Source organism: Botryllus schlosseri, chromosome 1, assembly GCF_051294905.1.
Source record: "Botryllus schlosseri isolate E-star chromosome 1, Bs_hap1, whole genome shotgun sequence".
NCBI lineage: Eukaryota > Metazoa > Chordata > Ascidiacea > Stolidobranchia > Styelidae > Botryllus > Botryllus schlosseri.
In genome coordinates this window covers 5684943-5712771 of record NC_137236.1, presented here as the reverse complement: position 1 = coordinate 5712771, position 27829 = coordinate 5684943, and the positions used below count along the sequence as shown (strand labels likewise).

General features: G+C 41.0%; 2 protein-coding genes across 2 annotated transcripts in view; one reads left to right on the top strand and one right to left on the bottom strand.

Annotated features, from left to right (window-relative positions):
- Positions 1 to 27829, top strand: part of LOC145433781 (uncharacterized) — a 358802-nt gene that overhangs the window by 42343 nt on the left and 288630 nt on the right. The window lies entirely within an intron of this gene.
- LOC145433285 (uncharacterized) lies at positions 20444 to 27808 on the bottom strand. The gene is made up of 2 exons (XM_080310376.1): positions 21114 to 27808; positions 20444 to 21014 (listed from the first exon to the last, which is right to left on the bottom strand). The coding sequence occupies exon 1, from the start codon at positions 25756 to 25758 to the stop codon at positions 24214 to 24216; it is 1545 nt and encodes a 514-aa protein (XP_080166502.1). The 5' UTR covers positions 25759 to 27808; the 3' UTR covers positions 20444 to 21014; positions 21114 to 24213.

Genomic DNA, 27829 nt, shown 5'->3' with positions numbered 1-27829 from the left:
TGCATGATTTTTGATTCCAGCGTGTTTATCCATATGACGCTTGAGGCTACCCTTCTCAGTGAAAGCTTTACCACATATAGCACATGTATGATTTTTGATTCCAGCATGCGTATCCATATGACGCTTGAAGTGACCCTTCTGAATGAATGCTTTACCACATATAGCACATGCATGATTTTTGATTCCAGCATGCTTATCCACATGCATCTTGAGGAGACTCTTCTTAGTGAATGCTTTACCACATACATCACATTCATGATTTCTGATTCCAGCATGAACATCCATATGACGCTTGAGGGTACCCTTCTGAGTAAATGCTTTACCACATGGATCACATTCAACATTTTCCATGCCAGCATGCATATCCCTTTGATGCCTGAGGTTACTATTCCCTGTAAATGCTTCCCAATATATATCGAATCGGAGTTCTTTCAAGTCTTGATCAGTAGTTAATACTGGATCCACAGCAGGCTTTCCTTTTTGACACTAGAGAAAAAAAAACACAGATTTTCCGCATATCAGCATATAAACTTAGTTCAATTATAGTACGGCTACATCTGCAATGCATGAAAGTGTGGAATTATTTTAAACGAAAAGCAAATGAGTAGTATGAGTAGTAAGATATTGTTCCAATACAAAACTATTAATAGCATGGGAATGACTTCATCAATGAGAGTGTAAAAAATCATTATATTTGATTGTAATGTAGTCTTATTGTTTAATATAGTCGGATATCTTCAAGAGAAGTATTGTTATATCAAAAGTTTCGATCATTTTAGTTACAACCCATTCATAACACGAGAAAAAACACAACACTGAGTGACAATACTGCACTTCGTTGCATATTTAAAAATGAATTAGGGAAATTCCCCATGAACAAACAAAAGATGTACCTGGGACCATGAACATTGAGCAGCTTCAATGAATATGCCCTGCAGCAGTTTTCTCAGTAATAAGGTTCACAATAACAGTGCTATTTTTACTTTTATATAGGTTGAAAAGAACAAAATTTCTGCTAGTTTGTAGCTTGTCGTTCCTGTCAGAAGCACCGCGTCACCACAACGCCTATGGTACGTTAAAAGCTGTCTCAATACACATTACTGCAAGAATAACAATCATGATAGTCAGTGGAGTCATTAATTGATAACTGAATAATTAAGGTTGAATTGCACCCAATTCATAGCCAATCGTATGCATAAAATAAAAATTCAGGTCTATAATAATTCATCTCTGAGGATTATGTATCACTTTTCATTGCACACAGCTTCAATCCCGCCAATAACAAATGCACAACATGACCATCACTAATCGCGGTTCCATGTGACTATGTCAACATTCATGGTGTTCCTGAGTGGTTCAAGTTTAGTGTATTGTGGAAGCATCAGTAACCCTTACCCCGACCTTAATTTTAAGCCAACCCAGCTCCAAAACTAAACCCTATCCCATGATACCCTATCACTTACCCGGACATGGACAACTAGACAATGATAGCTATCTAATTACACTGATTATGTTAGTAATAAAATTCCAAACTAATTTCCAAAATATTTCCCCACTATGATCAGTGTTGGGATGACTCGTGTCAGACTCTAGTCAACTTTTTCGTATGACTTGAATCGGAGCTTCAGAAATGCGGATTGGTGTTGATTGGTGTTTTGTGGCATATACATCGACTTATGATATACATATGCTGCTGGACAAGGACGGTGCGTGCAGATAGAGCCTTTTACGGCATTCTATGTCTTGCACCAACCCTCCATGCTATCCCAGTATAGCATGAGCACCAAGCAGGGAAGTCATGGATACCAGTGTTACTAATCGGGTCTTTGGTCTGACTCTGCAAAAGATCGAACCCACAACCTACTTTATAAGAAAACCGACGCTTCACCATTACGCTATCTTGTCGGTTTAACTCGTGACTCGGAGCAGAATTTTGTAGTCAATTTCAAGTCATCAAATAAACGATGTACCATGGGAAAGTTGTGATTGTTCGCGATACGCTGGTGTCACCTGTGAGAGCGACCAGCCATCCACTGATTGTAGGTTTCACCGATCCTTCATTGGTACACAACTAAGAAATTGACCACTAACGAAATGATCACAGCTTATGTTGTCGTAATACAGTGGCTCTCAATCGAGTGTCCGCAGAGCATGATCAGATAGTCCGCGAATCCTCCAAATTTGCAAAATGGTTGAAAACCAAATTTGTATTTTTTTAATTAGAGAAATAGTTTCGCTCCATAATTGTTCAAACTTCAGGACTGACATAAACAGAATGACAGTCTTAGATGAAATATTCTACTAGGGAAACTCATTTTAGTAACCAATAGTCTACTGATACAAAGATATTGCCGTTTAGAGATGTGTTGTTAGGGTTTCCAAAACGATCTGTTTGCGGAAATCCTTATTCTTCTGTGATATAAATAACCGATATTCCAGAATAACTTCATATTGACCTGCTAGATAGAAATGAATAGGCTCGACGTTAGATGTTCTGTTTCTCAATGTTGATGCCGTATATATCATACCTACCGCTACGGTTAATTATTACATTCGTCATCACCTATCACTGTGGAAATGTATTTTTGGCAATCATTCATGTCAAATCGACGGCGTGGATTTTTCAGCACGACGGCGTAATCAAAGAAATGCAGCTACAGAATTCACAACAGAAAGTCCTTTTAATTTGTACATCAATAGTATGATGTTATTTTCTGGAAAAGTCATTACGTTGATCTTTATTACTAGCCTACAGTTAATATTTGCACATGGTAGATGGCGATTGCGCGATATTTGAGGTAAATTCAAAATAAAAATCGTGGTAGGGGGTCTACGAGGGTCCGTGGCGATCTGAAAGGGGTCCGCAAAGACTAAAACTGTGATAACCGCCGATCTAAAAGGAATGTATCTCTGTTTTTTAGACGGCTCTGGTGCTTACATTACGCAGTTCTCACCTTTACCAACTTTCTTGTATAATTTAAATTGAATAAATATACCGTAATTTTACGAATATAGTGCGCTCCCATGTATAATACGCACCCATAAAATGGCGTATAAATTCTGGGAAAAAGCCTGTACCCATGTATAGTACGCACCTTGCATTCGCAGTACATGAATAGTCGTGTTTTAGTACGCAATGTTTGCGATGTCCCGTCGAACAATCATGACATGACTGTGATATACGTAGTCCTAATGATTGGTGTCTTGTGTCCTCGTTCGTATTTAAGTTAACGTCATGCGAGTAATAAAGGACTTTCGCTCACAATCGCTTATCTGCATGTTAGGGTCTCGGCTGAAGACAGATATGTTACATGGCGCTGCGAGCATAGAATGAGCTTACGATGCCGCCGAAGATAGATTGGTCGCTGAAGAAAGTTCTTGTGAAGCAAGATCACGATCTTTCTATTCACACGGGTCCATCGTTCCTAACATGGAAGCGGCAATTCCAGAATTTTTCAAGAGAATCGGGAGTGACAGCTGAAGGCGTAGATTGGGTCGCTAAATGGGCTGCTTTTGAAGCTTGTGTCACCGAAGACACATTCTTGAAGATAGAAGCGTTGCGATTGCAACTTCCGATCGACAATCGGGAAACTCTTGACGAGATATTGAAAGCTGTTAATAGTATCGCCGACGCCGCGGAGAACGTTTGGACCAGACGACATAAGTTTGAGGAATGCAAGCAACAAGCTGGACAATCGTTCCAACATTACTATGCTGAAATTGTAAGCTTGATCTCACCATGCAAATTCGATAATAGGATCTGCAACGCAGACAAGCAGAAGGTACTCAACGTGTGGTTACTCTATAAATTGGTGTTCCACACAAACAATCAAGCAGCGAAGAAGAAACTGTTTGAAGAAACGGAGATGACACTAGATCGCGCGAGGCGAATTCTTGAAGCATTTGAATCAGTTCAGAATACCGAAGATGCTTTCGCTGGAATTTCGACTCAGCCCGGCATCAGCAAGATCGCTGTTCAACACAAAAAGACGACGTACAAAGTGAATAAGAGCAAACCATGCCAATCATGTGGCAGAAAGCACAGCAAGCAAGAAACATGTCCCGCAGAGAACGTGGAATGTTATTATTGCGAACGAATGGGTCATTTCGCTAAACTATGTTTCCAAAGGAAGCGAAAAGGTGGAAAATCCATGTGCTCGTCTGGTACAGTGGCAAAGAAAGCAGGTACCAGAACGAAGACAATTCAAGCAACAGTAGACACTGGACGTTTGAAGATCGTGATGGCATTTACGATTGATACTGGTGCTGACTGGATCGCAATCGGGGTTGAAGATATGAAAGTGTTGGGAGTGAAACAATCCGCTGATGATATACGCAAAACCAGAACAGCGGCAGAAACACTCATGGAGCCACTAGGTTATTTCTACGCACGCGTTACCATTGCATCGAGACAGGTCGACGAGAAAATCGTGGTGTTTCGAGGAATCAAGATGCCATTGTTATCGCTTGATGCGTCTGAAAACCTTGGTCTTGTAAAGTTCTCCGATGAAGTCAATCGAAATAATCCGAAGCTACGACTTATGACTAGGGCTATACTATGGGATCTCTCCGACACATCAGCAGTTTCTTACTACATGACATCATATCCATAGACGATAACCTGGCTTTGCGTTAAAAACGGTTCACTCACCGACGTGGAAAAGGCGTTCCGCAATCGAGGCATTACCCTCCTCTGTGGACAGCTGTTTCTTCTGCTCATAACTAGGGCTGGGCAAAATCGAGTACCTGAGTGATTCGATTCTGAATCACGTAATATGCTTCGAGTCGAGTCGAGTATTCGAGTATCACTCATTATGACGTCACAACATAATGTACTATGTCAAAGTTCATATATGTACCTTTTATGCCACCACGAAGAACATAATGCCTGTTATCTGTCACATTAATGATACTTCGGTATGTTTTCGACCATACCGACTTCATTGCACTTCTTGACAATGTTGTGGAACGATCATGACTTTGGAAATGTGTTATTTCCAGTAACGTTTGTAGCTTTGTACTATGTCTATCATGCTACGACACGGCCAATCAAGGTTTCAAGGCTTCATCAGTGGAAAATATTATCAAAACTATAATTCTTGTTAGTTCATTAACTTTCAGTTGTGAGGAGCGTACAATTTCAGTACTCGAAAAAATCGTCTTTTACTACTCGACTCGAATCATTAAAATTAATACTCGATTCAGATTCGAGTACTCGAATCATTGTGCCCAGCCCTACTTATGACCAATGTTCCCTCTAATTTTTCAAGAGTCTACGCAAACACGATAACTCACTGCGCAGGCCCTCGGACAACAGTGCGCAACCACCCTCCAATAGGGTGATACATTCAACTACTGGGGGGCTTGGCCCCACAGACCCCTCTTCGGCTCTAGGCTTCTTCCGGTACTTATTGTGTACATTGGTTGCCCATTTAGTAGTGGCGTCCCTAAACGCGCGAAGCGCGAAAAAATTTCTATAATTCATGATTGCATCGGCCAATGTGATCGGAAATTGCATATATATTGCTATCAATTTTTATCCTCTCCCTGCTCACATAATCAGATTTACCGGTAGAGCTGATCCAGTGAGGTGTGTTGGAATAGATAGGCCCTCTAAATAATAATAAAACATCTTCGGGCGTACCTGTTGATATAATGGCTTCGTTACATGATGATATTTCGTGACCCACTATCTGCTATCTGCTATGTTAAAAGATATTGAAATCACCAAAACGTACGAAAGTAAAAGACGTACACGATTTCAAATTGGTATTTCTTGACTGGAAAATAATGTACGCTCAATATGGCATTTTTCTTGTGGAACTCGGATCGCCAGGACAGGAACATTTGCCGCCAGCCATTTAGGCGCCCATGGACATGGACAATTAAACATATATTTGTATGTATCGAAGTTTTTGGTCAGCACCGGGGCAGTCTTTTACGCCCAAGGTTTTCTCACAGCTGATCGTTCTGGCGCACTTGTCGGATTCGCATGTTACATAGCCTTTTACTTCATATGCCTTGGCGCGTCAATGTGCGGTAAGGGCCGACGCCCAACTCCCATTTCTATAAATCATGCCTAATTTTTGTGGGGAAATGGTACCTAATAATCAGATATCTTACAATAAAAAAAACGCGCGTAGCGCGAAAAAAAATTCATGAAAAATTTCAAAAAATACACCATGATTAATGTTAATTCTCGAAAAAATTTTGGACCCCCTTCGAGCTCGATCCCTCCAATTGGGGGGTTTGGGGTGCGAAAGTTACGGTCCTGAGTAAATCTTACGCAATGTTCATGCCATGCGAAGAAGACTATCATTCATTAGTTTGTCGCAGATTAACTTCGAGCACGCCCATTGTTTTTTATAACTTTGTTAAACCATGTTATTTCACAATTCCCAGAAATTAATGCGCTATTGAAATGATATCAGTATCGCTCACGTGTACGTGGGCATACTAAAAAATATCTTCCGTGAGGCGCTGGTGATTGTGAACTCTAATTTTTTCACAGAGCACAATAGTTATCTTTGAGGGGCGCACCTGTACCTCGGTTTCATACTTCAGTGATAACACTATTTGGCCCACGCAATGTTCTATCTTAATTTTCACGAATCTGCACGCCTGCGTGGTCCATTGGAAAACAGTGCGCAACAACTATAAAAAAAACATCATTTGTGATTTTTTGTGCGCAGCGAAGATTTTCTGTGCGCAGAGACCGTTTCAGCACTGCGCATTTGCGCACGTGCGCAGCTTAAAGGGAACATTGCGTATGACCCCACAAACGAATCCGCTACCAACGATAGAAGTTGAGAGGATGAAGCTATTGGACGAATTCCAAGATGTGTTCGATTCAAAGCAACCTTTGAAAGGTGAGAAATTTAAAATTAACCTGACTAACGACGCTGTACCATGTTGCGTAAGGACAGCAAGGAATGTTCCGCTAGCATTCAAAGATCCTTTGCGAAAGGAATTGGATTTGCTGCTGGAAGGTGTAATATCACCAGTTACAGAACCGACCGAGTGGGTCAACCCGATCGTAGTGGAGCCGAAGAAGGACGCCAATGGAAAGTTCAGTGGAAAGGTGAGATTATGTGTTGATTTTCGCCACCTGAACAAATTTTGCCGCAGAGAGATTTACTCGTCTCCAAGTGTTTTGGAAACCGTTCACCAGATATCAGGAAAGATCTTCAGTGTTTTTGACGCGTGGAAAGGATACCACCAGATACAACTGGGTGAATCAAGTAAGAATCTGACGACTTTCATTACACCATTTGGGCGTTTCCGCTGCGAGAGAGCTCCGTATGGAATAAACTCGATTAGTGAGCACTTCAATCGAAGGATGACTGAGGAATTGAATGGCTTGCGTAATCACGTTAAGGTTGTTTGATGATAATCTCATTTATTTGGGAGACGATTTGAAATCGCATGTTTCGCTCGTGCGCGCTTTCCTGCAGAGATGTAGGGAGAGCGGAATTTGTTTGAATAAAGAGAAGTGCAAACTTGTGCTAAGTGATATTTTCTTTGCAGGGGTAGTATTGAATGGGGATGGCTACAGAATTCAAAACAAGATCTTAAAGGCCATTCGCGAATTTAAGACACCCGAATCATTAACTGACCTAAAATCATTTCAAGGTATGGCCAACAAATTAGCGCCGTTCAACCGAGACTTGGCGACAGCAATGGAACTGCTGCGACCGTTGCTCAAAAAGAGTGATAAGTTTGAAATGAATGATTTGCACAAAGCTGCATTTCAGAAAGCCAAAGACATGCTGGTAAGCGAACAGGTAATTGCGTACTACACGCCCGGTTCTCCTCTACATCTATATACGGATGAAAGCTTGAAAAATGGAATTGGTTTCCATTTGAAACAGAAGCAGAAAGATGGCACGTGGAAGGTAATCCAGACAGGATCACGGTCATTGCAGGACGCTGAGACACGTTATGCACCAATCGAATTAGAACTTTTTGCTGTTGTGTACGCTACGAGAAAGTGTAAAACATTTTTGGCGGGCACAGAATTTAAGGTCTTCATTGACCACAGACCTCTTGTTGCCATATGCAATAGGAAGCGACTCGATGAAGTCGAGAATGTAAGAATTCTCAGATCACTGATTAAATTGATGGATTTCAATTTCACAGTTGAATATATACCAGGAGCCCAGAACAAAGCTGCTGACGCGTTTTCGAGAAACCAAGTAGACGCTCCTGACGAAGACGACGAACAGAGTAATGACTTCGGCAAATTTTATGTGAGTACGATTCGCCACGCAAACGCTGAGGAAGCAGATTATTCTCTCAGGTTGGAAGATGTTCGCCGGTCAGCCAACGAAGATTTGGAATATCAGTTGCTGAAAAACCAGGTAACCAACGGGTTTCCAGAAGAGAAATAAAAACTGAACGAAATTCTTAGCCCATACTGGAATGTACGGCAGGAATTACAGGTTAGTGACGATGGCTTCGTGATGAGAGGAGTCAGATTGATGATTCCCAAAGCGATGTGAAAGGGCATCCTGAAGGACCTCCATGCGGGCCATAGAGGCATTGAAAGTTCAAAAGCCCGAACCAGACTCATCGTGTATTGGCCAAATATGAATAATGAAATTGAGATGTCATGTAAGACATGTCAACTATGCATGAAAGATCGTCCAAGCCATCCTAACGAGCCAATTAAGCATCTCCCAATACCAAATTACGCATTCGAATTTATCTCTGCCAATTGGTTCGATCTAAATAATGCGAAGTTCCTGGTAATTGTTGATTGGTACTCTGGCCTATTCGAAATGAAAGGCCCTGTTACAAACCCAGATGCCACCACAGTGATTAGATACTTACGAGTGTGGTTCATTAATGGCGCGGTTTGTGATTACTTTTGGAGTGATGGCGGTCCTCCATTTGGATCGAAGGAGTTGATTGATTTTTTTCAAAGGTGGAAAGTGAAATGGTCTCGTCCGTCACCATGGTATCCGCAAGGTAACTCCATAGTAGAGTCCGCTGTGAAATGGGCGAAAAACTTGCTACGTAAGTGTTGGAAACCTAATGCAAAATTCCCATTTAAGGCGACTGATGAATGGACCAAAGGTGTTCTACAATGGAAGAATACGCCTCACAAAAGCACAGGATTGTCCCCCGCAATGATGCTGTATGGTCACTCTGTACAGGATGCAATACCTTGTCACAAACGATCGCTCATGCGCAGTTGGCACGACGAGAAACTTCGTGTTGACAGGGAAGCCGCCAAGCGAAAGCAAACGTCTGATAGATACTATAATCAGAGAGTTGAGTATTTACCTAAAATGCATGTTGGTGACTATGTATCTATTCAGAATGCGATCACAAGAAAATGGGACAGAAGCGGATGGATCTTGAAATGTTTCTATGACGAAAGAAGATACCTCATCCGACTTGAATCCGGCATGCTTATAAAAAGAAACCGGAGACACCTGCGGAAACTTGTAACTGATGTGGAACTGAAGGTGGAACCGGTTGTGGAAAGGACTATACCCGAGAGGACCACAACCGTCATGCTTCAATGACGTAGCTGCCTCCGTGGTTGCTGATGAGGCAACCAGTATGCCCACTACACCGCAACACATACCACGAAGATCAGAGCGTATCCGAAGAAAACCTAAATACTTGGAGGACTACGTAATTTAAGCATCTTGGGTGAAAAGGGATGTGATATACGTAGTCCTAATAATAGGTGTCTTGTGTTCTCGTTCGTATTTAAGTTAACGTCATGCGAGTAATAAAGGACTTTCGCTCAATATCACTTGTCTGCATGTTAGGGTCTCGGCTGAAGACAGATACATTACAATAACCATCCATCGCTAATCATAATACAATTAACGGCAGTGTCTCGTAACAAGAGTAGATAGTAGCCGAAGCAATAGTTCAGACTAGCGACACACGACATCTTGCGCACTAGGCCTATTACAATTACAGATGCGATTGCTCAGGCTAACGGTTATGTCGGGCGCACCAGTCCTGGTAGAGATGCGATGATTCCACAAGCGATTATATCTTGCACTTGTGTATGCGATTGTTAAGGGCTGTCGTTGACGCGATGAATCAGCAAGGATTGCCTCACACGCTTGTATCAATCAACGACATAATCTCGCTCGCGTACAAACGGCAAACTAACTCAGCAAGAGATCGCGTGCTCTGCCGACTCTCGTTAATTGGCAACACGCTTTTCGTTAATTGGCAACACGCTTCTCTATTTGGCAGTGTGTTACACTCTATAATAGGAATTACGGGGCACGACTCGATGATCAACAGATCACTTCGCTGCAGCTTCATCTTGCAATTGTAAAACATATTGGCCAATCCTATGAACTGTAAATCGTATTCGTACACATCTCATTTGCTTTGAAATTGACATAGTAACCATTTTTTTGTATGTGTCCGTGAATCTGAAGTTTATGCTATTTTGTTGCCGGTTTTGTTATTTTGCGATGATGAATGAAAAAAAAAAAGATTCTCTCCCTCTCTGTGTGTGGTGATTATTGTCCCTTCGTGATCTTATCATTTGCGTTGATTACCCGCATTTGTGTTGGTTACCCGCATCTTGCCCTACCTATATATTGAGTGTTTTTATGTATCGCGTTTAGTTGCTTGAGTCTTCATTTAGTTAATAAAAACCAAACTTGCGTTGAGGTCGTAGTACGTTTTCAGTTGCAGTGTGATTTCAAGTTTTTGATCGAGGGAGATTTTTTTTCAAGGCTTGCAGTACCCATGCATAATAATGTACTATATTAATTTGTTTCAACATCTCGAAGCTTCGTAATCGATCCTCTGTTTTGGCTGATACTAACAAACTTTATAGCATGTAGCGTACATATTTTTTAGCAGTTCTGCATGTGGTGAGCGATGCAACGCCTGTTTGTATGTATAGTTAACTTTATATTCGTTATTCGATTCACAAGATAAATGGTCATTTTGGTCAATTAATCTATCATTCACGCAGTCATCAAAATGTAATGACTTTACATCATCACTCACACTTTGAAAATGCAATTTGACTTGACTTGTGATTTGACTAGAGTCACCTCCAAAAAACGAGTGACTTGACTGGAGTCACCTTCGATTGAATTGACGCGAGTGAAAAACAAACGGCAACCAACTCACCAGGAGATCGCTTACATTTGTACAGCGGAACAGCGCAGACGATAATTGGCAACACGCTTCTCGCCAATTGGCAGCGTGTAACACTGATAATACTAATTACGGGGCATGATGTCTGAATGTGTTGCGCGATTGGTGATTTCAAGTTATGTTTCGAGGGAGATTTTTTTCAAGGCTTGTTGTACCCATGCATAATACGCACCCCCGATTCTAGGCCAAACATTTGGGACAATTTTGCGTATTATACATGGAAAAATACGGTATATGACCACCGTACTATTTTCTTCTATTTAGTCTAATAATACAACTAGGATTATCTAGTTATCCAAGTCTGATGTAGAGCTAATAAACATAGGCTATTACCCAGTATCTCGTGAGTAGTCGTTTGTAAGTCTCGCTTTGAATTCATTTGCATTTCAACATACCATTTTTACGGGCGTTGTGTTGGCAACATGAAAAATACTAACCTAATTTTCAAATAGTAATAACCTTCCTAATTAGATAGAAACAGGATAAGGAAGTGTTTGGATTTTAAAAAGGGAAATTCAGCTCATAATAACTGATTGCTTTACTTCCAACAACTTCAATTATTGATGTATGGCAGGAATATTACAACTCATAGTATTGCATCAATGAGTGTATGATTACATTATCGTACTTGAAAAAATCATCTTTAAATACTCAACTTGAATTATCACAATTAATGCTACATTCGAGTACGGTACTGGAATCACTCCAGTGACGTGCGGTGAGGTTCACGGCTGGTGAGGCATTTCATTGAATCCAGTTATTAAGAATTCCGAGCTATTTATGAGGAATTGCAATGTTGCAGTGTGCCTCACCTCTCCTTTCGCGCTGTATTTTTGAATAATAAATATGCAAATTGATGTCTAGTGAAAAAAATGTTATAATTTAGTTATTTATGAACATTGATGTGTAATCGATATAATCATCGATGCATGGAGGGGTTTCACAATTTTCACTTACTCATCCAGACGACAGGCGAGGCACTGCCTCACCTGCCTCATTGGACCGCACGTCACTGAATCACTGTGCCTGCGTCCATCGGTACTGGTGACCAGAGTTGGATCAATTGTAATTTGTAATTATTACATTTTTCAATGTAATTGTAATGTAATTGAAGCATTTTTATTTTGTGTAATTGTAATTGTAGTTTGACAAAAATTTTGCATTCTCTTTAAATGTCGACAAGGAATTTGGTGGATCCATTAGCGGAAGCCCTTGACTGAGCCCTTGCGGGCGAAGTTTTTTTATTTTTACCGCTATGCTGGCCTCGGCAGCCATTGTATACAATTTTTAGATTACTAATAAACGGATGGATTCGCAACACGTGAGTCACGATTGAATACGCCGAGAAGCGAACTGCTGAGCCGGCTAAAAGCAGCAGAATTGATAGTCCCATAGCTGGCGATCCAAGCGTCGAAATTTGATATGTATGGTCCTAATCAAAAGCTAGTGTCGCACTGATTCCGCAATACAAGTATATTTCCAGGCGATGGTACCATCCCAAAATAGTCGTGAAAGTCTGGGAATCGGCATTTTTCTGAATAATCGCTGGGCGTAATTGGTAATTGTTGTGGTCATGCTGCTGCAGCGCTCTCACTTTTGGCTAATTCCATTATAATTCAACAGGGGCTGTAATGCATACCCTCAGAATTGTCCAATATTTACAAATGTTGTTCTTTTTTGAATTCCAAGTTTATTAAAAAAAAATGAAAAATGTTCAGCGGTTCAAAAGATATTGCGACTTAAAATCCTCTCGTCACTAGGTGGCACTACTTTCAAAAATCATTGAAATCGATATTTTTCGCTCAAATGATGGTAGAGAACCAATTAACCAATTCTGGGGCCAAGGAATTCAATAAAAAAAGTTACGGATGAAAAAAAAATGGGGGGACGGGCTTGAAAATGTCTGTAGGATACGGCCTACACGAAAAAAATTCTTGTGAAATGTGCTTTCAAGGAGTATGGTTGATAAAAAGCTTGATTTTAAATTTCACAGTTATTCCACCGTGAAATATGCATTACATAAAAATTTCATGGTCCCAACCCATATCCCTGCTCACCGTAAATACTATTATCACCAGTCATATATATGAATAAATTTATTCCATTAGGTTTTCGAAATTTTTCAAGTAGAATCCCTGCAGAACCACCGCTTCAACCATTGCCGAGTAGCACAGTCGGCGGACGTGTCTGATTACGCGCACGTGCGGGAGACAGCGAGGCTTTGCATCCTGAGTTGAGCTAAAAGGGCGTAGCCCACTGCTATCGGATTATAGCTGAACTGCGTATATGCACAATGCGAACCACAGATATAACGAATATTATGGATATAATACCAGGAAATAATGGGGATTACACATCTGTAGCAGGCAGAGTGCCACCTAAAGACAGAGTTTACCAGCATACAAGGCCAAGATCTTTATTCTTGAAAGGGCCTGAAGAAATGGACTGGGATACAGTCCACGACGAGCTGAAATACAGCAAAATCACAGCAGAATACGAAAAATACTTGGAAATGTTATACCAAATTAGAAAAGGTGTATGGGTCGCAACTTTCTGGAACGACGATGTAGGAAGAAACATAACAGATATGATACACAATGAGCTGAAAAAGAATCCAGAAGCCAAGCATTTTGAAACTATAACGATAGAACTACCAAGGCTTCCGGCCACACACTTGATACTACGTGGCGTTCCGGCCGAAACAACAAAGGCAACGTTAGAAAACACAGTCAATAGCTACGACTTCGGCAAAATAGTAAATATGACAAGGGTCTACCGAAGAAATACCAATATATACAACGGGTATACCAACCTGTGGGTTGAAGAGTTTAACAAAGAAAAGCTACCATCGTACCTGATCGTAGACGGATATACGTGCCACATAAAAACGGCAGAAGAGGCCTACGCGAAGAAATGCTACCGCTGCAAATCAACTAATCATCTAATTGGAGAATGCCCAACCCCCGCCGAGCCGTACTGCAAAACGTGCAAAGCAAAGGGCCACGATACAGCAGTCTGTACCGAACTGAATATACAAAAAGAAGCACCGCAGCCTAACAGACAAGATCATAACCTACGCAACACGGCTGCGGAAAGCCAGCGGGACAGGCTAGACGCAGTAAGCCGCCCAGAAATCCCAGAAGAAACAGTACAGCAAAGGAAAGAAAACAGAAATGAGGACTGGTGGAATGCAACGGCAAAGAAAAACAAAAGCCAGAAGCAACAACCACCACCAATACCAATGAGACATCGGATAGTAATGAAAACAGCAACTAAACCAAAATTTGTGCCGGAAGCACCGACATCACCACCCAACGAAGACAAGAAAGACACCAATGAATGACTCGCTGATGTCTAGCGGAACACCGAAAAGACCAAGTGCCTCAACCAGCAGCGATGAAATAAGTAAACAAACCAAAGCAAAGAAGGTACACAGTGAATCTGAAGAGTCGACAGGCTCCGACGAGACACTGAGCTATAACATCCAATAACCATGAAAATTGTCAGTATCAACGTTAATGGGATGTCAGGAAGACTCGAGGATATTGAACAGTACATAAATGACTCGAAAATGGACTTTATGCTAGTGCAAGAAACTCACAGAGTGGATTATAACAAACTAAGCACCTGGGCAGAAAAAATGAGATATACGATCTTCGTCAACTCAAAGACCAAGAGAAGACAATACGACGGCACCGCGATACTAGCGAGATCGGACTGGCAAGGTCAAATACTTTCAAATGTAAACATTATAGAAAATCGAGCTCAATGCCTATACGTCCAACTAGATCAATGCCCCATAGCAATAATCAACATATACGCCCCATCCGGGCTAGGAACAGAAGCCCGTCATAAAAAAGTCAACTTCCTGACTGAACTGAGTCGACATATCAATGAAATCGATATACCCATTATTATGGGAGGAGACTTTAACGTTGTACTAGACGAAAAAGATATCAAAGATAAAAGAAACTTTAAAAACAGAACTGGGACAAATATACTAAGAAAGATCATAGAAGAAACCCATATGATCGACATATTTAGGCACAAATACCCAAAGAAGCAAACGTATACCCACGTAACCACCTATAACTCGACAAGACTCGATAGAGTATATATATCAAGAGAACTCTTAGATGACGTCACCTTTGCAGGTCACGAAAATAATTTTGTCGCTGACCATATAAGCCCCACAATGGGAATAGAGATAAATCCCACTACCCGATGGCATAAAAGGAATTGGAAATGCAACAATAACCTGCTGCGTGATGAAACGTATAAAGACATCATAGCCAATCTTGTCGACACAGAAGAGGCCACGATAGAGAAATACGAGTCGCTCCAAGAGTGGTGGGACACGCTAAAAGCAAAAATAGCGAACATAAGCAAAAGGTACGAAATTGATAAAAATAAGAACTGTGACGAGAATACCAAATACCAAAAACTAAATGGTAAACTCAAAATGTTAACGAGATGCGATATTTTTGAAGGAGAAAGGAACCAGCAAAGAACTTTCTGGTCCCAATTCCAAAAGCGAAGAAAGCAAACTGAGATGAAAAAGCTACAGCTTGAAGACGGTTCAATAACAGCGGATAAACAAAAAATCGCTAACGAGATACAATCTTTCTACCTAGACTTATGGGCGAGTCATAGAGAAAGCAATCAAGCCAATCAAGAAGATTACCTGGCATCCTACGAGCACGGCACAACACAGCAAAAATCGAACGAACGGCAACCACCCGTACAAAGTGAAGAAATCCTGCAGGCACTCAAAACAATGAAAAGAGGAAAATCACCAGGACCAGACGGTCTCACGGTAGAGTTTTATCTCACAACATGGAAGACGGTGCGTACAACACTAACTCAGATAATAAATAACGCCATACTATTTGGAAAAATACCCAAAAGCTGGAATGGAGCAAAAGTCATATTAATTCACAAGGGAAAAGAGAAGCACAAACTGAAAAATTGGAGACCAATATCTCTGCTCAACATAGATTATAAAATAATGACAAAAATCCTAAATCACAGATTAACTCAAGAAATCCAGGACTCGATCAACAAATCTCAAAAAGCCGGAATACCAGGAAGAAAAATGGAAGCAGTCCTGAACAACATCAATGCCGCCCTACGATACCATGAAGATAAACCGATACAAGGATATATCATGACGATAGACGCCAGCAAAGCTTTTGACAAGGTAGATCATCGCATGTTATTAAATATCCTAGAACGACTCCCAGTCCAACCCCAGACTATAAACGCGATTCGCGCAATATACAAAGAACCAACAGCCACAATTGAAATCAATGGCTACGAAGCAGCGACCATTCCATATACGAGGGCCATCCGACAAGGGTGTCCCCTCAGCATGACGCTCTACGCGATTAGCGCCGACCCATTGGCTCGTAAAATAGATCAAAACGACCAAATAAGTGGCATCCGCATAGGTAATATAAGGCACAAAATAGACCAATTCGCGGACGACATCACGTTATACCTCAGCAACATCGAATCGATAACAGAAGCCTTTAATGAGTTCTCAATTCTCTATAGAATCACAGGACAAGACATAAATACCGAAAAGACCGAAATCCTAGCGCTCAACCCAACATCACAAACTCGCCTACGAGACTCCAGGCACGCACACTTTGCCAAACAGACAATCAAAATCCTGGGGATATATTATGGAGATGATGCAAGGGAATCGAACCACGACAATCTCATCAAGGATATGAAGAAACATGCGGCCTATATCAAGTCCATAAAACTATCCTGGATAGGAAAAACGCAGGCAATCAAATCATATCTAATGACCAATATAACATATGTATATTACAATATTCAGATTACCAAGAAGCAAGGAAAAGCACTTGAACGAATCATATATGACATACTATGGTCCCCAGAAAAGATCGAATCGAAATCGAGAAACACTCTCATTAAGCCGAAAGAGCATGGTGGAATCGGATTCCCTGACGTAATCACTACAATACAAGCCAGGAATGTCAAACGCCTCCAAGAAATAGCGAACACCACCTCGCCAACCGAGATATGGCATGCAGAAGCTATCTATAATCTTGGAACCAAGGTGAGAACAATAAATAATAACCTCTACAGCAACTCCTTCCCACACAGATATTCACCAACTAAGAACTGGACGGAAGAAAAGAGGATATATGAGCTGCTACAGAACGACGACACACCAGCTCGAGAATTGAACCAAAAAGATATCTACGCCGCGCTAATCAAGATCAAAACGAAACATGGCGACCACGAGATCCCGAACTGGAAAGAAATATGGCTACATGAAGAAGATATCAGACACCATATCACAAACCAGCAGAGGGTAACATCATACAGAATAAATACCGAAGCCTATTTTACAGGAGCAAAAAAAGACCAGGCCGGATGGACATGGAGAAATGGGCAAGCACTCAAAAACAACTGCAAATTCTGTCGAAAAGATCGAGACACTATGCACCATATTTTTACGATATGCCCAACTTATAGAAAACTCTTTTACAGTGTCAGAGCCGATCTAGAAGAAAAGCTGAGAACCGACATAAACGTATCCACCGTCGACATCCTCCACAACACATATGTGGGCCAGCACAAGAAAATCGTAATCACAACCTTCGCAAATATGAAGATGAATGTGTGGAGATGGAAGAAGACCCTCGACATCACGGACGAATATGAAAATGACGCGAATACCAAGATCGAGCATATACGAGAAGACCTCCAGACACAAACCAGACGACAATGGGACAGAGGATAAAGAAAACGCGATAGACTGCCGAACCACTGACGCGCACGCAAACGATCTAAAAATCTACGATATCATAGATACGTAGAACGCGGATATATATATAATACGATGAAAATGATTATGACAAAATCTTATTATTCATGCTATGTGCTAATTTGTACTACCGCCATTTCTTGTTTTTGACTACCTACGCATTATTATCTTTTTCACGCAATAAATAAATCAATATAACCCCCCCGGTCCCACCCTCACCACCAACTACTACCCCTCCTCCCCAACCCCCTCCGAACAGGAAATCAATTAGGAGAAAGGACACCCAACCATCCAGTCACCACAAAGTCTATGATTATCAGAACCAGGCGCGTAGCCAGAGGGGGGGTTTCGGGGGTCGGTACCCCCTCCTTTAGAAGCGTGAAACCCCCTTCTTAAACACGAAACCCCTTTCTTTTGAAATGATCGTTCTGACGCTAATGGTCGGTTACAATTCAATAAGTCGTATTATCAGTGTTGAGTGCGGCCAATTAGCGAAAGGCGTGTAGCCAATTAGCGTCCGTGCGCGATGCACTGCACAATGTAACGCGACACGATCATCCGCTGAGATGATTGCGAAATTAGGTCATTCATTGCCGCGTGCTCGGCAATAGTTGCTAGCCTGATTTGTCGCGTCTCCAACAAGCCTAGTTCCGCTGGCTTGAATAATCTCATCTGCTATAGGCCCGGTGTGCACGATATCATCGCTGACCTACACAACCGCATCTGCAAGCGGCCTAGTATACGAAAGATATCGCTAGCCTAACTACCGCGTCTCGGGCCTAGCATGCTTTGGCTCATATTTCCCGATGGCTCGGATAAAATGGTCGTTAAGTATATGCTGATTAGCGATTGTGATTAAAGAGTGACATCTCGAAACTGAATTACATCGAATGTGCGCAAACATATGCGACGCGTGCGTACGTACAATGTACATTAGGGCTGTTCAAAAATAACCTTTTTTTCCCGATTCAAGCCGGTCAACCTTAAATCGTCATGTTGCAGTAGAAAACCTTGCTCACCAAATTTCACATGATTCCAACCAGTAACGGCCTCCGCAGATCCAATTAAAATTTTTAATTTATTACGGAAAATTAAAAAAAAATTTCCAAATTTTTCTGCCAACCCCATGAAATTGTTGAGCTGTCTTCAAAGACGTTGCAAAACAAATTTGAGTCAATTCCGACCAGTAGAAGCGGAGTTATGTGAGTTTTTCGATGATATTTCTCAGATTATCCTTGATTGGTGGATAATCCGCGATTTATCAACGAAAAACTCACATAACTCCGCTTCTACTGGTCGGAATTGACTCAAATTTGTTTTGCAACGTCTTTGAAGACAGCTCAACAATTTCATGGGGTTGGCAGAAAAATTTGGATACTTTTTTTTTAATTTTCAATTATAAATTAAAAATTTTAATTTGATCTGCGGAGGCCTTTACTGGTTGGAATCGAGTGAAATTTGGTGAGCAAGGTTTTCTACTGCAACCTCACGATTTACGAGGTGACCGGCTTGAATCGGGAAAAAAAAGTTATTTTTGAACAGCCCTAATGTACATGCGTAATTGATTTCCGTTAATACTTGAACATAACCATCAAAAGCTGTGTGTCAAGGCTAAAAAGAGGTAAGGTTTGAACCACCTGAAATCGGCGTCATTATAGCCCTATTCCATAAAAACTCGTACATTTTGAATTGCGCAAATCGTCGCATAGGCTATGTAAGACGTAAGACGCATTGCTAAGCGCGCGTATTTAGTTGTTCGACGCATTGATAAGCGCACGATATCATTTGTTGCCCTACACAATCGCATCTGCAATAGGCCTAATACGAAAGATATATCAATAGATTATCGCTAGCCTAACTCCGTCGCTAGCCTAACGATCGCGTCTCGGGCCTAGCATGGTTTGGCTTCTATCTCTCGATGGCTTGGAGACCATGCCGTTGATTGTATGCTGATTAGCGATTGTGATTAAAGAGTGACATCGCGAAACTGAAAGACATCGAATGTCCGTAAACATGTGCGACGCGTGCGTAATAATCTCCGCTAATACTTAAACATAACCATCAGAACATGTGTATCGACTTGAGTTATAAAATAGGACAGGTTTGCAGCACCTAAAATCGGCGTCATTATGGCACATATTCCCAAAAATCTCGGACATTTCGACTTGCGCAAATAGTTGACGAGGCTGCGTTGATGAGCGTGCGTATTTAATTAATCGACGCTTTGATAAGCGCAGGTATTTAATTGTTGACGACAGATCAGGGAGTCGCTACTAAACAGTACTTCCGGACTCGTCGACAAGCTTATCAAACGCGTATAATCGTGAACACGAGGAGATTGTATAATGTATAATCGTCATTTACGCATGTAGTTAACCCTAATGAATTGACGCTATATCAAGTAAATTCGCAAAACATCAAAACCCCGCCCTTCTATTTTAAAACCCCTTCCTTATTTTTCGGCTGGCTACGCGCCTGGATCGGTGCAATAATTGCAGCGCTGTGATGACGGATAAAAAGAAGGCGGTGTTCTAGTTCTGAACAAGATTACCACCTCTTACATTTTGCGATTACGAACATATCAAATATATATTTGTTCAGCCGACTGAAAATTTAAAGCAGACTGGCACAGGTCTGGGGACTCGCAGTCGAGAGCCACTGGTTAAGGTCATGCGACTTACAGACAGCCAAAAGGCATTACAATACTACTATGGCGAAATGTTTCATAGTGCCCTGCACACTTCTTGCAAAGGGGCATTCTATGTGACCCGCAATTCTGATAAAATCAAAGTAAATGACGATTTTAAGCCATTATGTGCCTCAATAGTGTTGCATTGTCACAGAAGATTAGGGCTATGTTGTCAGTACAAATATTCATCACAAGTTTCACGCAGTACATCATTCCTTACCCAATCATGCTGGCTAGGGAGTGACACAGGTTTTCCTCTACCGCTGCTGAGTTCTTGGAGAAGCAACCGTCACGAATCAAACAATAAATATCTGGTGCGGTGGGAGAGAGGTGAAACCACCGACCAAAGGTTATTTTCCGTAGAGGCTGCAGCCATAATCGAGCTCTCGTTAACAGTGTCGCTAATGTCTATAGCTCTGAGTAGTTCAATTGATATGCCTAATGATTATTCATATCACGATTTACCTCAGCTTGCCTCTTTAGTAATCAGGGTTCATGAGTTCGTCGTAGCAGCTTCAAGGTTTCATCAAACAAAACAAGGTTAAGAGCACCGTGGTGCGCTATGAATTACAAATAATCTGAACGAAACAAAATCTTATGAGGAGGATAGCGATCAATGATGTGCTAATCACCTGTATCACAAACAGAGGTGGTCAAAGTAGTCAATAAAGCTACTCAAGTAGAAGTAGAAGTGGCGACGAAAAAATCTACTCAAGTACGAGTAGAAGTACTTCTTCCATAAGCAACCTAAAACTACTTGAAGTATAAGTAAAATTGAGTGACTTTAAAAGTACTCAAGTAAGTAAGTAGTTGTGCAAACGATCCTAATTCTTTCACATGTATTGTGAAAAGGGGCAAATTGAGCTGTGCGAAAGGTGACGAGCGTGATTCACATTGATGCATACCAACAGGTATCCAATTTTCGATAGCATAAGCATTCATTCCCTTTATGATAGTATTGATATGGAAATGCGATACTATTCCTTTGTTTTCTCGAACAGCACGTTTTAGAAAACGGCATGGTACGGCGCCATCCCCCATAAGGCCCGTAGTTTGGTCGAAGAGCGTAGAATTTACAAAGGATACGGTGTAAACACATTGCGCGATTAGTAAACGTTAATAAAAAATATGGTGGACCGTAAAAATGCCATATTGTGTAGCTTTATTTCCGGAATTTAAAGGCATTACTACCCTTGCTTGTATATTTCAACATGTATGTTATCCAGACAAAAGAACTGATATTAATTATAACTATAAGTATATAATACTGGGAATTAAAAGTGAAATATAAGTACTACTTCTAAAAGTGTAACATATATTTCATGCCTTTAGTCCAGAAGGTTTCAAAGGTGGCATGCTAAAACAGCTCTAAAACTACAAAAAGTTAGAGTCCACTATTCCAAGTTAGGACACGCCATGGGCAGAGCTAGATTAAGATATGACAAGTAAATGCTAGATTGCGAAACGTCAGTTTCAAACGTTATGATGAGCCATATATACTGTGATCAATTATTTGATATGGGCGAAGGGCGACAATATGGTGTGAACGGAAGCACGCCAACCCGCTACCTGAATTATAGTCACCAATACTTCAGGAAATCATACTGGTCACTCCGTATCCACTGCACGCGAAGCGCGACGAAAATTCTTGGCTTTACTCAACTTTTATGAAAATTAAATGTTGATACTCCGTGAGAACATCCCCAAAATTTCTTAGGCTATCTTCCTGATTGGGAGATTGAACTACTTCTACTTGACAAACTGAAAATAGCGAAAAGTAAGTAAGTAGATCACAAAATATTGCGAAGTAGAAGTAGAAGTAGCGAAAATCGGATCTACTTGAGTAAGTACCAGAAGTCGAGGGAAACTACTTGAGTACTTCGAAAAAGTAGAATTACTTCGTTACTGACCACCTCTGATCACAAATATACTATACGGGGATCCATTTCACGTCGTCTTTGCATGGACTCTGCATACTGCTGTAATTAGGAGATATTACTAGCAAAAAGCTGACAGAACATCATATCAGACTACGAGGAGCTTATTGTAGCTCCAGGATTACGGTATCCATAAATATGAACGGATTGAAAATGATTAAGTGAATATGTCGAAAAATTGCTTGAAATGAATGGCAGGAAGAAACACATATTTACAAAATGACCACAACATTACAATTTGAAACGAAATCGAAAATAATATGCGCAGACTGCTAATCACCCGAGAATGTGACGAAGGATAATGCGCAGAAAGCCTAAATATTAGGTGACATAAACTACTGTTAGCTCATCATACTGTGACACAAAGACTTGAATATACGCATCAAACATCTCTGACCAACAGACCCCGCGCAAATTATAACAAAGAAGTCTTCATTGAAATTGATTCAGGCAGTACCGTAATTTTCCATGCATAATGCGCAAAATTTTCCCGATTTTTCGGCCTAAAATCGGGGGTGCGTATTATGCATGGGTACAACAAGCCTTGAAAAAATCTGCCCCGTAATTAGTATTATCAGTGTTAAGCGCTGCCAATTAGCGAGAAGCGTGTTGCCAATTAGCGTCTGCGCTGTTCCGCTGAACAACAGCAAACGATCTCCTGGTGAGTTTGTTGCCGTTTGAACGCGAGCGAAACTAGATCACTGGATTGCTGCAATTCTCGCTAATTTATCGCTGTCAACTACAGGCCTGAACAATCGCATTAACAGCACGCCATGTGCGCAAGACGTAATCGCTGGCCTACACAGTATAGTCGCATCTCCAACAGGCCTAGTACGCTCGACGTAACAGTTGCCTGAACAATCGCATCTAATAGGCCTCGTGCGCAAGATATCGTCGCTGGCATGAACTACCGCGGCGCGGGCCTCGCAGGCTTCGTCTGCTATCATCGTTTTAGACAATGCCGTTAAGTGTATAATGATTAGCGATGATTATGTCATGATTGTTCCACAGTGACATCGCAAAACAGAATGACATCGAATACTAAAACATAACTATTCATGTACTGTGAATGCAGGGTGCGTACTATACATGGATACATGCTTTTTCCCAGAATTTACACGCCATTTTAAGGGTGCGTATTGTACATGGAGGCGGTAATTCCAATATGAAACTAGGAGAAACAATTTCAAACTGAAAAAAATCAGATGAGAAAACCAACGTATACAGATTTTTTTGTGGCAAAACTAAATGGATATGTGGAAGAGGCTTGGTAACACGAAGATACAAGTCCACCTCCACTTTTACATACCCGGCACAGTAAACATTTAGCCGGGAAGGTGATTCAAAGATAAATTAAATCGTATTGACATGATAGCAGAGTGAATGGACGTCCACTCTAAGCAACAGCATATTTTAATATAAGGTATAGCTGTCAATATTACTGCATCGTGTTCGAGATCATCTTCGCGAGAAAAAAAAAGACATGCGTTCTGCTATTTTACTGTGCGTTCTGCTATTTTACTGTACGTGTATTTCTATCTCTTTTCAAGGCACCAAGGCGGGTAAACGCTTTTCCGCACGTCTGACATGCAAATATTTTACTCCCTAATGTGTATGTCCATGGCTATTCAAGTTACATGACATGTATAGTTTTTGACTCCGGTATGTGTATTTCCATGACTTTTCAAGTTACCAAGCCGGGAAAACGCTTTTCCGCAAATCTGACATGCATAGTTTTTGACTCCAGTATGTGTATTTTCATGTTGTTTCAAGTTACCAAGCCGGGTAAACGCTTTTCCGCAAATCTGACATGCATAGTTTTTGAATCCAGTATGTGTATTTCCATGACTTTTCAAGTCACAAAGCCGGGAAAACGCTTTTCCGCAGATCTGACATAGATAGTTTTTGACTCCACTATGTGTATTTCCATGACTTTTCAAGTCACAAAGCCGGGAAAACGCTTTTCCGCAGATCTGACATGCATAGTTTTTGACTCCACTATGTGTATTTCCATGACTTTTCAAGTAACTGAGCTGAATAAACGCTTTTCCACAGATCTGACAGTCATAGTTTTTTACTCCAGTATGTGTATTTCCATGTATTTTTAAGACATCAAGCTGGGTAAACGCTTTCCCACAGATCTGACACTCATAATTTTTGACTCCAGTATGTGTATTTTCATGTTGTTTCAAGTTACCAAGCCAGGTAAACGCTTTTCCGCAAATCTGACAGTCATAGTTTTTGACTCCAGTATGTGTATTTCCATGTTCTTTCAAGGTATCTAGCTGGGAAAACGCTTTTCCGCAGACCTGACACGCATAGTTTTTTACTCCAGTATGTGTATTTCCATGTCTTTTCAAGTTACCAGGCAGGGTAAACGCTTTTCCACAAATCTGACACGCATAGTTTTTGACTCCAGTATGTGCATCCCCATGTATTTTCAAGTCACCAAGCCGGGCAAAAAGTTTTCCGCAGATCTGACATGCATAGTTTTTCACTCCAGTATGTGTATTTCCATGTTCTTTCAAGGTATCTAGCTGGGAAAACGCTTTTCCGCAGACCTGACATGCATAGTTTTTGACTCCAGTATGTGTATTTTCATGTCTTTTCAAGTGATGAAGATGGGCAAACACTTTTCCGCAGATCTGACATGCATAGTTTTTGACTCCAGTATGTGTATTTCCATGTGTTTTTAAGGCACCAAGCTGGGTAAACGCTTTCCCACAGATCTGACACTCATAATTTTTGACTCCAGTATGTGTATTTTCATGTTGTTTCAAGTGACCAAGCCGGGTAAACGCTTTTCCGCAGATCAGACATGCATAGTTTTTGAATCCAGTATGGATAGTTCCATGTGTTTTGAGGTCGCCAACCCGTACAAACGATTTTCCACAGATCTCACAGTCGTGGTTTTTGACTCCAAGGTGAGCAGTACGTGCATCAGCAAGTCTTTTCAAGTGACCAATCGGACCAAACTCTTTGCGTTCATGATTTTTCAAAAAAGTGTGGGATAATAAATGTTTTTTCAATAAAGTGATTGCAGCAAAGGTTTTTCCACATATCTCACATTCGGTATTTCGATCTATAAGGCTAAGGTGGAATTGCAAGTGAGCTTTCAATCCGTCCTTACGATGGAAGCTCTTTCCACAGATCGAGCACATCTTCCTTGTCATTATTCTGGATTATATGTATATTACTTTACTTCTTGAAGCATCCCACATCAAACGCTCTCTGCTTGAAAACGAGGATCCAACGATAGCTTGGTTGCGCTATTAAATAGTATTATAATTCTAATATTATGGCAACTCAGTCTGAAATACAGAAAAATTAGCAAAAACGGAGCAGTGTGATAAATAAAAATATCCAAGAATAACAAACTTATGATTTCATATTACTAGTTTAGTAGAATTATTAGGCATTGTGATGATCGGTAACCTGACAATTCAGACGTGTAGTTCCTTATAGATGTTTCACACAAACTTTGTGGATCACAATTACATTTCAGATTCGCTTCCGGATATTGGTTGCGGGTAGAACATTTGGGACGTTCAGGCTTACAACTTGATCGTTCGATAGATTTCAACTCCAAGATACCAAACTGTTAATTCACTCTGTCTTCAATAAGTCCCCGGGATGACTGAATATTAGATTCAAAACAGTTTTGGAGCAAGTGTGACACCATCAGCTCAGTTTGGCCAGGCGATTGGGAGTCGGAGTGGGCACCATGGCCTTGGTCACGTTAAACACCAATGGTTCTTCAACGTTTACGACCACTACCCGAATCTGAGTGGCATTATCATCTCGCGACTCAAACCTCACTTATCAAAATGAATGCATGTCTAATGCTAATATGCTTGACACGGGCATGTCTGAAATGGTGACGAAGCAGACGAGCAGCTGTACACAACGGAGTTCTATGAAACATGATTAATTACGATACCAATAATAGTCGTTGATGTTGCGTGATATTCATCATTCAGGGTATTATTTATACACAACTCTACTTTATGAGCATTTTTTTACACGCGAACTACTTGCAGCCGATTCTCAAGATCAGGATCACCATGCTTAGTCCTGTCGTTGACCTTTGGAGATTTCTTATGAAATCCATAAATGCCACCGTCTTGTTTTGAAGGCTCCGAGTTGAAATGCATTCAAAGCTAATTGAACTGATTTGCCGACAGTAAAGGCACTGGTATCAATCCACCAAAGATGCATGTGCATTAGGGTTGTCCAAAATTTGGAAAATCTTAAAAATACCCCGTGATTGTGTCTCATTCCATAGATTATTGATAAAAAATAACAATGAGCCCAAAAGAAGCTCACGGGAACGCCGTTAAGATTTCGGCCAAAGCGTTTTAAAGTAGCTGCCCAAGAATGGGCGTGCCACCGACCATAGAACGGCGAGAAGACTAGTAATCAAATAACCACGGCTCCTGATTGGCTAATTGGCTATGCTTCAATGATCACCACAGCAACAACTTGCTGATTGTGTGCTCAAGGAGTCTGCTACCGGTGGGGATTCTGAAATCGCGTTGTTGGTAGGTTGGCAGATGATGATTTAAGATTAATTCAGGACATGTTAAGGTACGAAATACATGATGAACAATCAACAGCTGCTTCACAAAAACTTCTACAGCATGACTGCTTTATTGGAAGGAAACGGCTGTAGCCTACATGCCGTGTTTTCACCGAGGGAAAACAAAGGCGCTTATGCAAGCGGTAAACGAATTCCCCGTTTGGAAAGGATCCATCATCAGTGAACACAAATATAAAGCTTATCAATGACACGATACCGTAATTTGTGTGATCTTATTAGGCTCAAGCTGTAATATATAGGTGACGTTTTGAATGATATTGGAATCGACTGAATTAGCGGGTTATGCTTGGCACTCATCAGATGCTTACGGTAAATTGAATTCACTTGTAAGTGTTGCTAAAGTCCCTAATGATAACGCACACTCGCACAGGCTATGCCCAATGTGGTATGTCAAAGTCCCTATTGATCCCGCAGAAAATAGGTGTAAAGATAATCACAGACTATACTGCATAGTATCCAGCATAGTTTGGACATGATATCCAGCATTGTGCTTACTTTACACCTCTTTTCTGCAGCATCATTAAGGACTTTGACAACACTTACATGTGAATTCAATTTGCTGTAAGTATAACTGCCAAGCACAACCGGCTGATTCAGTCAATCCCTAGAGCATTCAAAATATCAACTATCTACTACAACTTGAG

Bases quoted from the DNA above. Each gene is read 5' to 3' on its own strand.
- LOC145433285 (XM_080310376.1), bottom strand. From the start codon at position 25,758: ATGACAAGGAAGATGTGCTCGATCTGTGGAAAGAGCTTCCATCGTAAG.